Source organism: Bidens hawaiensis, unplaced genomic scaffold (assembly GCF_021521415.1).
Source record: "Bidens hawaiensis isolate Kalapana, Puna unplaced genomic scaffold, B.hawaiensis_p1.1 tig00009589_1, whole genome shotgun sequence".
Taxonomy (NCBI): Eukaryota; Viridiplantae; Streptophyta; class Magnoliopsida; order Asterales; family Asteraceae; genus Bidens; species Bidens hawaiensis.
In genome coordinates this window covers 2,015-14,106 of record NW_027491717.1, presented here as the reverse complement: position 1 = coordinate 14,106, position 12,092 = coordinate 2,015, and the positions used below count along the sequence as shown (strand labels likewise).

Below are 12,092 nucleotides of genomic sequence, written 5' to 3'. Positions count from 1 at the left end.
GGATCTCGTTGTTTACGCAGTATGTAGTCTCCAACATTGAAGCTGCAATTTTATTCGTGTTTTCCCCAACTGGGGTTCTACACGCATCAGCCTGCTCAGCCTGCTCAACTGGGGTTCTACGCCACGAGGTGCGCGAGCGTCCCATCTCTGACAAATGCTTCGACGATGTCCTTTACGTCTGTGCATTCTTCAGTGTTGTGGCCTTTTGTCTTGTGAAAGTCACAGTATTTGCTCCGATCTGCATTGTGACGATGTCGGATTATTGGAGCCTTTGGCCATGGGAGCTTCTCAGTGGCGAATATCTCGGTGACGCTTTTAGTGAGTGGCGTCCATCTGGAGTTCTGGTTCGACTGTACGTTATCCCCTCCGCCTAACCGATGTTGCAAGCCGGATGAGGTGTCAAAGTTTACCCTTGACTGCCAAATGCCTAGCTTCCGCTTTTTGTTTAGTCGGGCGGTAAGGACGTTGTCTTCTCTTGTTTTCTGGGTGTAGAGGTTTGTGCTCTGGGGGAGATCTCTACCCAGTTGCTTCTCCGTTTCCGCAAAGCGTTTAGCTGCTGTTATGATGGCATCCCATGTGGATGGCATGCCATCTTTACCCGTTAAGGTGCGGATGAGCTCTGGGTCGTTCGCGCCCTGGATGAAAGCAGCGCGAACAAGATCTTCGCTAATATTACCCAGACTTAGCTTCTTTGAGTTGAAGCGAGTGATGAAGTCTGGCAGAGATTCATCTTCCTCTCGAATGCAATTGAGGATTGTCCATTGCTCTTCGGTATACTTTCTTTGTTGGCTGAAGTGTTGGCTAAACTTCTGCCGGAAGTCTTCCCAATCGTAGATGTGGTGGACCGGTAGACGATCGAACTACGCTCTAGCTGGCCCAACAAGCGACATTTGGAACATGTAACACCACGGAGGTTCCGTCCAATTACTGACGGTTGCCCCCGCTATGAATCTGTTCAAATGATCGTCTGGATCAGATATACCATCGTAAGTGCCGATGTTGGACATCTGTTTGGCACTTTTCGGGGCGATTGCTTCCGCAATGTCCCTTGCAAATTTGGACGTTCCCGCATTTGCCGCAGTTGGTCTAAATGCTTTGGAGAAGTCACGTGGGTTTCCACCCGCGTTTTTTGGTTTGAAGGTTTCTCCAAAATGCCTTCTCGGTTAGGAGTCCGTTTCCTTACGCTTCCCTTTCGCCCTATGACGAGGGTTTGCGTCACTATCGGATTCCTCCGAATCATCGTCCGAGTACTCTACGAATTCATCAGCCTGGAGTGAACGTAAGCGTTCATCCAACTCAGCTTGGAATTCTTTTTGACGTGCTTCCGCCCACGCTTTAACTTCATCGAGTGTTTGGCGGGGGAGCCTCGTCCGTTGTCTCTCTAACTGGGTATCGGTGAATCCCAGTGAGAGATTATTTACTGCACTTACCCCCAGCTCGGGTAACTGGGGTAGTGTTCGTAAATTTTACTGCACTTGCCCCCGTTTGGGTAACCGGGGTAGTGTTCGTAAAAACTGTATAGTCGCCGGTATTCCCCCCAGTAGCTGGGGTTGTGGTTACCGGGGCTTCTTGGTCACTCGTTAGTTTTGGGACCGGAGTACCTTTAACCATCTTTCCAGAAGTTTTGACGCTTTTGTCCCACGGATGGCGCAAATGAAGAAACACTAATCGACCCCGGGCAGATTACGGATAATCTGGGGGTTAAATAGATGTTTCCCACGAGGGGTTAGATCCGGCAAAGATGGTTCTTCTGATAACCTGCAAAACAGACACCGTGAGCTCGTCACTGAGAAGGGGGGGTACCTCCTTGTGACCACCCTCCGGCGTGAGAATCAGACTAGATTGCTCTTGAATATAAGTGTATATTAAGAGAATGACTAGAGCAGATATCAGGTATAAGATATAAGATGAGATGAGATACAAGATGATCATACCATTCCAAGTGTTGGAGTATTTATAGCCGAAGGTAGGTTTCCAAGAAGGTACAGCCGGCTGAATAGTGTTCCTGTTCTGCCAACTGTGGGCTACGCACATGCCATGCTGGTAGTTGGTGGGTAGGCAGCGGCTGATAGTGACCAGGCCGGCTGTGTACTATTCCTGTTCCACCAACTGCAGGCTATGCACGTCCTCCGACAGGTTGGTGAGTAGGCAGCGGCTAATAGTGACATACAGTACAAGAGCGTGCTGCTCGTCTACTGTTGTCAGTGAGCTGTCGTATCTTTGGTCAGATCTTTTGTTCATACCTCGTCAGGTACTGTACAACAGATCCTCCCGTATCGTACGGACTGGCTCATTTGGGCGGGAGTATTCCCGGCTTTGCTCATTCCTTCTTCAGGTGACATTACTGAATTATTATGAGAGTTAAGTGCCTTGTGCGTGTAGCTTTGCTGCCCAGGTAGCCTTCCCTGATGGCTTGTATCCGCAGCTGCGGGAACAGGCAGAGTACACCATTGGGAGGCTTTTCCTGTGGGAACAGCTTGCGTACTGCGCGTAAGGACGTCACGTCTCTGAGCATGGTGGGTCCTGCGGATCCAGTTGGTCTCGGCGCAGACGTCCCTTTAAGTTAAGTCTTGCAGGTTCAACCGCGCAGACGTCCGTTAAGGAGTCTTGCGGGTTCAACTGCGCAGACGTCCCTTTTCAAGGTGAGTCTTGCGGGTCCAACTGGGCTCTGCTGGGACCTACCTCTTCATTCAAACTTACCAAATGCCCTTTTGAGATATTGCTAAAAGCCAATAACTTGAATTTTTAAACTCTATCCATCATTTATAATGTGATACTCGTGTTTTTTATATACACAAACTCAAAAATGTATATTTTGACACCTCAAATATGTCTTTAACTTTAGTAAATAAAGAACAAGTGCTAATATTAATGAAAATTAATCATGGCTGAAGAAATTTAAAAACATAAACACATATTATTATTAAAGAATCATAACATTAAAATGTCAGAGTTCATCTTCACCAACACGATACAAAAAGATTAGCTTCTAAGGGCCATATAAATTACACGTGGTATAAACATAGTTATGAAACTAAACCAAGTGAAAAATGTGTAATATGAATCGGGAATGCTCTCCTCTATTTTTAAGCTCAAAATGGTTGTGCCGACAAGGGAGCATAAAGTACACGTGGTTCTTGGTTGTTACATTACCCGTAGCTCGATAGTACATTTGCCAACTTATAGAATTTCACTTGTTAAAACATCAAGCAAATTTAAAATTGGCATCTATTAATTAGTCGCAAATTTGCTAATAAGATTAAAAAGTAGTGATTACATCGAAACATTAATTTGCTGTCTTTGAGTATTCCTCATTTAACGTATAAAAATGTTCTTTAAAATATACTTGATAAAAAAAAGGTCAATTCAGATACATCAAAACATATCACATGGTTAAGATTTAAGGATCCCATACCTGACGCAATATGCAACAAAAGCTATAAAAAAATAATAAAACCAATATAGCTGTGATGAAACATCTTATGGGCATCAATAAAATATCAAAATTGTGAACAACTACTCTCTCAAAACATCTTATAAATAAAATAAAACAAAAAATCAAGGAAATGATTTATAATTTTGTAAGTCCTGAAAACAACAGCTTCAGGATGAAGGTGTAAGTAAATATGCATCCAGTCACTTGCTTATCTTTACAAAAACCATCACAAAATTGTCATAATTTGGTATGCGATTATTATCTGCAGTCCGCACCAATCGCTTCATAAACCGACTTGAAACCGTCCCGTTCCAAGCATTGTGCAAGTTCGGCCTGAAAAACAAAAATAAAAATAGATGTTTATATTGTCCATATGTTATAATATTTAATGTAATAGGATACCTTTATTTGAGGTATAAGTGCAGGTCCACCATAAGCAAATGCGGTATATAGCTGAACAAGAGTAGCTCCTGCTCTAATTTTTTTGTAAGCATCCTCACCACTACATCAAGTAAAAACATTTAGTAAAGTGATATAGTTAATAGCTTTATAAATTATATAATACACGATTAAAGAACAAGATTCAAACTGAACACGTGCCTGCTCACGCCTCCACACCCAATTAAAGGAATCTTTCCCTGATGACAACAATATATGTTTATATAAGATAATAAAACCGGAACAATCACCATATTCAAACATAGGCTTGTAAACGAACCGAACAAACACTGTTTAGCTTTAACCGAACAAGCGATCAAACACATACTGATCATGTTCATTTATGTTCGTCCTTTAACGGTATAAACGAACGGGTTGCGAAGGTAAATGAACATAACTGAATATAGATGAATGAACATACTGAGCTAAAAGCAATCAAAAGAACAAGTGAACAACAATGTGGTGGGCCTAAAAAGTTATCAAAACTAGACTAAATTGTAATGAGCCTAAAAACTTTTCCTGAATATATTAATGAGCATAAAGTCATAAACTAACAAATTAAACAAAGGTAAAGTAACGAACATAAATGAATGCAAAAGAATGATCATATACAATTTAAATGAGTGAACATTTATGAACATAAATAAGCGAACGAGACATGTGTTCATGTACGTTCGTTTAACTTTAACTGTACAAACAATTGAACACGAACAACTAGACGAGCAGGGTTTTCTTGTTTATGTTCGTTTGTTAAGAAGATGAACGTGTTAGTTAATGTTTGTTCGTTATCAGTATAAACAAATAGTTCAAGAACATAAACGGTGGAATATAGATGAACGAACATAACTTAGCTAAAAGCAATTAAAAGTTCAAGTGAACAACAATGTGTCAGGCCTAAAAAGTTATTAATATGTAATGAGCCTAAGAAAATTAAATGAATATATTCACAAGTGTAAGCGAACGAACCTAAACAAACGTGAAGTAACAAACGTAAACGAGTGCAAACGAATGAAGATAAAAGAATTTAAATGAAAGAACATGCACGGACATAATGAACTTGCGAGTAAAATGTACCTTTGTTAAAATATACATATCCTTTAAGATGTCAGTCGATAAACCGAAAAGAGGCTTCCCACTCAATCCACCAGTTTCTTTGGACACAGGATTGCTCTGCACTGACTCTGGCCTGGAAATAGTTGTATTTGATATAATCTACAAACAAAAAGAATATAAACATATATACATCAAACCCATAATATTATTTAAATCCAAAACGAGATCAAACCAAAAACATACCAAACCATCCAAACGGAGAGCAAGAGCAACCTACAATATATAAAATGAAACATGTAACAGATAAGAACCCTAATTTTAAACAAAAACATATTATGTAGCAAATATAAATACCGCTGCAATATCTTCAAGATCTTGCTTAGACAAATCTGGAGCAATTTTTACTAGCAATGGAGGTGGGCCCTCTTCGCCCCATTGCATTTCATCACGAGCCGCTTGAACCTTTAACAATACAAAAATAAATTATACCCTTTCATATTACAATTTACAAACACGCATTATAAACTACGTTTCAAACCTTCTTGACAAGATCCTTTAACTGTTTTCTTCCTTGCAGCTGGCGGAGTCCAGGCGTATTAGGCGATGAAATATTAATTACCTGTATTATAAAAACATTTCCTACTAAATTCACAATTTTAATCAGGGTAGCAAGTGTAATTGTTGAAAATATAATATTACCAAATAGTCAGCATACTGTGATAATGTATGTACGCCTTGTACATAATCTGCAGCCGCATCTTCACTGGTTTTGTTTTTTCCAATATTGACCCCGAGAATCCCAGGGCCCGCTTTCCCGCCATGTTTGACAACATCATTAGAAGATATTGAAGTACTTGATGTTTCATCTAGCTTTCTTTTACCATGTTGAGCACCCAACCGTTTTGCAACCGCAACTATTCCTTCACTATTAAACCCACACCTGTTTATTATAGCACTGCCCACAACAAAATATATTAATAAATAGCATTCGGTTTGTAATTATTAATAAGAACATATGATTATTAATTATTTACCCTTGGTCCCGCAATCTGAAAATACGGGGTTTCGGATTGCCTTCTTGTGGAATAGGAGTAACTGATCCGACTTCTACAAAACCGAAACCTAATCCGAGAAGACCTTCAACAGCTTCTGCATTTTTATCAAAACCAGCAGAGAGACCGATCGGATTAGAGAATCTTCTTCCCCAAACTTCAAGCCCTAGAATTTGCTGATCTGGCCTTTTTTCTCGTGGGACCCACCCACGAGTTGCTGCAGAGACGGCTAGACGGTGAGCGACTTCTGGATCCAGTAATGCAAATAACGGGTTTACGACTTTTGTAGCGTTAAAGAGCCAGCCACTGCAGAAAAAAATTGGAAAAGCATAAAGGATATGTGCTTGACACTATTAAACACTAAGCAGTTAATGCGGAAAAATATCGGATATCGGTCAAGGACCGATATTTGAGATATCGATTATCGCGGTGAGATATGGTGGGATATCGGTAATTTTAATATCATGCAAAATTTATATATATAGCAATTTAACACTAACAATTCAGTATACTCTTCTACTATTTACAAATTATCCTTTTGCAAGTTGCAAAACCCTTACAATAGTAGCAAGTAGGAACTGATTTAAGACTCAAACCACCAACATAAAACACTAAAAGTTGAAAATTAAGACTTAAAAAACTGATATCGGGAATATCGGTGATATATCGGTGAAATATCGGCGAAATATCGGTCAATATTGGCCAAATATCGGTCAATATCGCCGATATTATCGGTACCGAGATTCTGAGCGATATTTTGACCGATATTTCACACGAGGACCGATAACCGAGATACCACCGAGATTGACTGCATAGATTAAACATGTGCTAAGAACTAAGCCTAAAACACACAATAGTGACCTCCTAAATAACGAATTAAGCATATTCACTATTGGTCTTTAGTGAGATAAAATATGTGGTGTTAATGTGTTATTCGTTACTCCTATCTTCATGTGAACTACATGAAACCCATTTAATCTCGCTCTTGGTTAAGAAAAGTGTGTTTTAAATTGATATAACATTATAGCAAATTAGCAATATAACTGGTGATAATGTATAAAAAGTTTGCGGCTCTCAAAGTCTTTATTCAAAATAAATTCCAAGTCCAAGGTCTACAACGCCTCACATGCATCATAGATATTAAGTTGCTCAGGTCTGACAAAAACAGATTCATGCGATTCTCAATAACGAGAGAGTACTTTATGGTCATGACTCATGATGGTCAAAAGTAAAACCAAAGAAGGGAGAGTTCTTAGAAGACATGAGAACGTCAGAATGGCAAGTAGAAAAGTTAAACTAATCAGTGTCACAAGACCATATATTACACTTTTACTTTAAGTGGTTCATCAAATTTATGTCTTCCCCTCACACTCTTCACAAGATGCAATTCTACATATCTTAAGGAATTTAAAGGTACTTTTTGGGTAAGAATTTTTGTGTCAAATAAGGTTGTTATATGTCAAATCATGTTGCTTTACATCGAAGATATCGTACATAACTGTGTTTGTATTAGACTATGTCGGCTATAGTTTCAGTTTATTATTATTAAGTTCTATATTGTATAGGGTATCTAAGTGTATTTAGTATCTCTATATAATTGGTTGTAATCATATCTCATTAATTCAATAATACTGATTATCTTTTCATAACTGATTTGGTATCAGAGCAAGGTTTATCTCCTGGTTTATGTGGATGACATCATCATTACCGGTAACAATCCTGACACGGTTGACAAGCTCATTACCCGCCTCAATTCACTTTTTGCTCTTAAAGATTTGGGGCAACTACATTATTTTCTCGGGGTGGAGGTTGTTCACAAGAAACCAGATTTGGTTCTTTCCCAACAAAAATATATTTGCGCTATTTTACATCGGGCGGGCCTCGCTGACTGCAAACCAATTTCCACTCCTATGCACACCTCTCATGTCTTACTTCCTAATGATAGTCCTCTCTTGGACGATCCATCTCGGTATAGACAAACAATTGGCGCCCTTCAATACGCGACCCTTACTCGTCCTGATATTGCGTTTGCAGTCAATCGGGTATGTCAGTTCATGCACGCTCCAACGGAAAATCACTGGGCTGCTGTCAAAGGCATCTTGCGTTATTTACAGGGTACTATGAATATGGGTCTTTGGTTTTGTCACAACACGGGCTATCGGCTACAAGCCTTCTCTGATTCTCACTGGACCACTAATGCGCAGGCCTTCTCTGATTCTGACTGGGCTGGTTGTCCAATCGACCGTCGCTCCACGGGGGGATTTGCTATATACTTGGGTTCAAACCTCATCTCCTGGTCAGCTCGCAAACAGCAAACAGTTTCTCGCTCCTCTACTGATCAGGGTACAAGGCCATTGCAGATACTGTTGCAGAATTAATTTGGCTAAAGTCTCTTCTTCGTGAACTTGGCTTACAAAGCGAGGCACCGACAATTTCGTGTGACAATCTTGGTGCCACATATCTCACCGCCAATCCGGTGTTTCATGCCCGTACTAAACATATCGAGGTTGACTACAACTTTGTTCGTGAGCAGGTTACTCAAGGCCATCTCAATGTCAAGTTTATTTCAACCAATGATCAAATAGCTGATATCTTTACGAAGCCCTTGTCTTCTCAAAAGTTTGAGTTTTTGCGGTCCAAGTTGCAGATTGCTAACCGCCCTGAACTTGCGGGGGAATATTAGACTATGTCGGCTATAGTTTCAGTTTATTATTATTAAGTTCTATATTGAATAGGGTATCTAAGTGTATTTAGTATCTCTATATAATTGGTTGTAATCATATCTCATTAATTCAATAATACTGATTATCTTTTCATAACTGATTGTTTGTTTGGCAAGATTGTATGAACGTGGAAAAAAATAAAACAAGACATAGTTTATATAAGTAGGGCATTTTTTTGTTTGCAAATCTCGTCTTCCAAGAGTAAAAAATCAAGTATTAAACATTTTAATATACATGTTAAAAAGAAGACTTCTAACATTAGAAGCTTTTTGATGTTCATATATACTTGCTTTTATAATGCCATAATTTCAATTACAATTGATAGATATAACTCCTGGCTTTGATAAGTTCATTATTTCAGCATTGTGTGCATGCATTTGGTTTTATGTGATTCGTAAACTTGTGTTAAAATGTTTATCTTTTGCAATAGAACGGAATGAGAAAAAGGTTAATAAAGAAAGGAGAAATGGGTGTGAGAATCTAATGAGTCAACCTAATACGACACAGCCCTTTTGACTATCCTAAACAAACACTCCTTTTGTTTGCTTAATCAATCAATTACCCTCTAATCCAACTAGGCTTTTCGTGACCTTAGATTTTTATGTTTTCTTATGATCTATATAAACAAAGAACTCTATAAGCTAAAGAAAACACAAGCTATTATATGTTAAGTATGCAATTGACAGATTAAAAACTTAGCAAGATCCTTTCCAATTGATCTTTATAGATATGAAGGCACTAATGTTGAACAAACTTTGATTGTAACCTTCATATTATGCGGTGCAGTGGCAGAACGGTAATTTCTTCCTTATATTTACCATCTCTAAAATATATGCTTCAAACATTAGTTCATAACAAAACAGCATTTCAAATACATGTTTTTAGAATTTGTTTGTTCCACAAACACAATGACCCAAAATAAATGACATTCATTATCTTTAAAAGGTCTTGTATACATATAACAAACGTAAAGCTAAGCCTCTTTTTCCAACTTCAATTGTACTAAATGACAAAACTTGCTCATTCCTACACCTACTTTCAATCATTCTTAACTACCATAACTTATGTTATATCCTTCATCAGTTCATTGTACATCATGTAACAATCAACTCAAATATTATCAAGATCACGTACCCGAAAGTTGCTTCATCCACAGTGCTGGCATAAGCTCCTCCAGCTATAACCAAACCAATGGTTCCGCCTGTTAGTAACCTTCCCTACAGTTTTAAAATTACTGCAAGTCAAAACCCTAAATCCATATAAATAAATTCAAATAATTTCCAGACCCGTCAGTTCCTAAAAGTACAAAGGTTGCATCTTTACAAGAGATCCAAAATCTTTTACTTCAAAATTCACATAAAAAACTTATTATTCTTTAATTAATTGTCTTCCAAAACATTGATATCTTTATGTGGACCCTGTAAGTAACCTTCCCTAAAACTTTATATAATTGCAATTCAGAACCCTAAATTCATACAAATTCAAAAAATTTCCTAACCCGTAAACTTTCTAAAAGTACAAAGATTGAATCTTTACAAAAATTTCATGATCATTACTTCAAAAATCACACAAAAAAAGCTTATCTTTCTCAAGTTAATTGTCAAAATAATAATCATAAATAATAAATAAATCCCAAACTGCCTATAAGTGCATATAACTGTATCCTTAACTAACTGCAATTCAGAATTGAATATCCATATAAAGTTAACTAACTTCTAGGCCCATAACTACCTAAAAGTACAAAGGTTGCATCTAAATTTTTTTTTTTTAAATAAGCTGTCTAATAACTGCATCTTTAACTAACTGCAATGAAGAATCCAATAACTACTTAAAAGTACAAAGGTTGCATCTTTACAAGAATTCCAAAATCTTTACTTCAAAATTTGAAAAAAGAAGGCTCATTTTTGTTAAAACAATTATATTGCAAAGTATTAACATCTCTATTTATCTGTAATTAAACATCCCCAGACTCCCTTTAAATCCCAAAGATTAGGTCCCTCTTAATTTCTTAGGATTGAATCCTAATAATTATAAAAGTCAATACACAAAATGAAGTTGAAGAAAGCAGAATTAAAAGTCAAAAGTATTCCTAAGTTAATGGAGATGATGTATTAATTAAGTAATTAAAAAAGGAGAGAAAGAAAGAAAAAGGTGATACCTTTCTGGAAGAATGAGGAATATTGGGTTTATTAGCATTAGCAGCTGTAGAAGAAGCTGAAGAAGAAGAAGAAGAAGAAGTAAAATGATGATGTCTGGTTGGAGGAGCAGTGTTTGATATTGATATTGATTTGAGCTTTTGAGTCAAACTATCTTTAACCAATCTGAATGCTGCGATTCTTCCCCTCATCTTCTGTTCACCAAATGATTCTTGATTTCAAAATCTTCCTACCTCCTTAATTAATTATGAGTATAATAATAATAGGATCAAATTCATTTGGTAATTAGGGCAATGAATGAATAAACTTTTTGTGAGGGAAGAAATTGTACGCTATTATTATTATTAATTAATTGACGTAGAAGAAAGAAAGAAAGAAAGAAAGAAAGAAATTTGAATGTCGGCTTATTGTTTTCGTTCTCCGTTGAAGCCCTTGTTCCTTCGAACAAACCTTTTCGGCTATTATTCAACTTTATGCCCTTCAATTTTCTACTTGTCAATTTTACTCCTTTTTTATTCTATAAGGGGCGAATCGGGTTTGTTCAGGAACTGGTTCCGAGTGTTTATCGGATTTTGGCCGGGTCGGGTCCTGGTGTTTGTCAGGTAGAGGTGGAACCAAATGCGGCGGGTCCATGCACGATTTTTCATAGGAACCGAAACCTAGTCTGTACTCGCGAGGTCAGGTAAAACCTGTTTTGGTTTCGGGTTGAGGAACCGGGTTTTTTGGCCACCTCTAGTCAGGGGGAAGTAGGGGTGCACAAAGTTGGTTTGTTTATGTTATTGAGGCTTAACCATAACCGAGCTTTTGTTTTTGAAAAATCCAATGGGTTCAGGCACAATTTTTCAGAGGAACCGAAACTTGGCTCATTTCCGCAGGTCAGGTACAACCGGTTTATGTTTCGGGTCGACGAACCAGGTTTTTTTCCCACCTCCACGGGGGAGGAGTTTGAAAAGTTGGTTTGTTCCTATTATAGAGGCTTAACCAATAACCATAATTACGCTTCAGTTTATGGAAGATTGCTTAACCATGAACTTGACATAATGGTCTGTTAACCATCAGTTATAGTAGGTTTTGGTTAATTATCCGATACTTTTTTTTTCCTTTGTTCAAGTTGACAATGATTCAATTATACTATTCCAAGCTCAGTTATGGTAATTTCGAAGGTGTATTATGTCAGTTCTAAACATGGTTATGGTGTTTGAAGCTACATTAATCATTATAGATATTTATATCT

The 12,092-nt window shown here is 37.8% G+C and overlaps 1 protein-coding gene across 1 annotated transcript; it reads right to left on the bottom strand.

The window, feature by feature from the left end:
* Positions 1–3,358: 3,358 nt before the first annotated feature.
* LOC143533049 (dihydroorotate dehydrogenase (quinone), mitochondrial-like) lies at positions 3,359–11,077 on the bottom strand. Its single transcript, XM_077027928.1, has 11 exons — positions 10,861–11,077; positions 9,837–9,919; positions 5,962–6,285; positions 5,627–5,882; positions 5,466–5,546; positions 5,282–5,389; positions 5,171–5,200; positions 4,949–5,086; positions 4,037–4,074; positions 3,839–3,938; positions 3,359–3,769 (listed from the first exon to the last, which is right to left on the bottom strand). Exons 1-11 carry the CDS (start codon positions 11,047–11,049, stop codon positions 3,695–3,697), a joined length of 1,422 nt encoding a protein of 473 aa, XP_076884043.1. The 5' UTR covers positions 11,050–11,077; the 3' UTR covers positions 3,359–3,694.
* Positions 11,078–12,092: the final 1,015 nt, after the last annotated feature.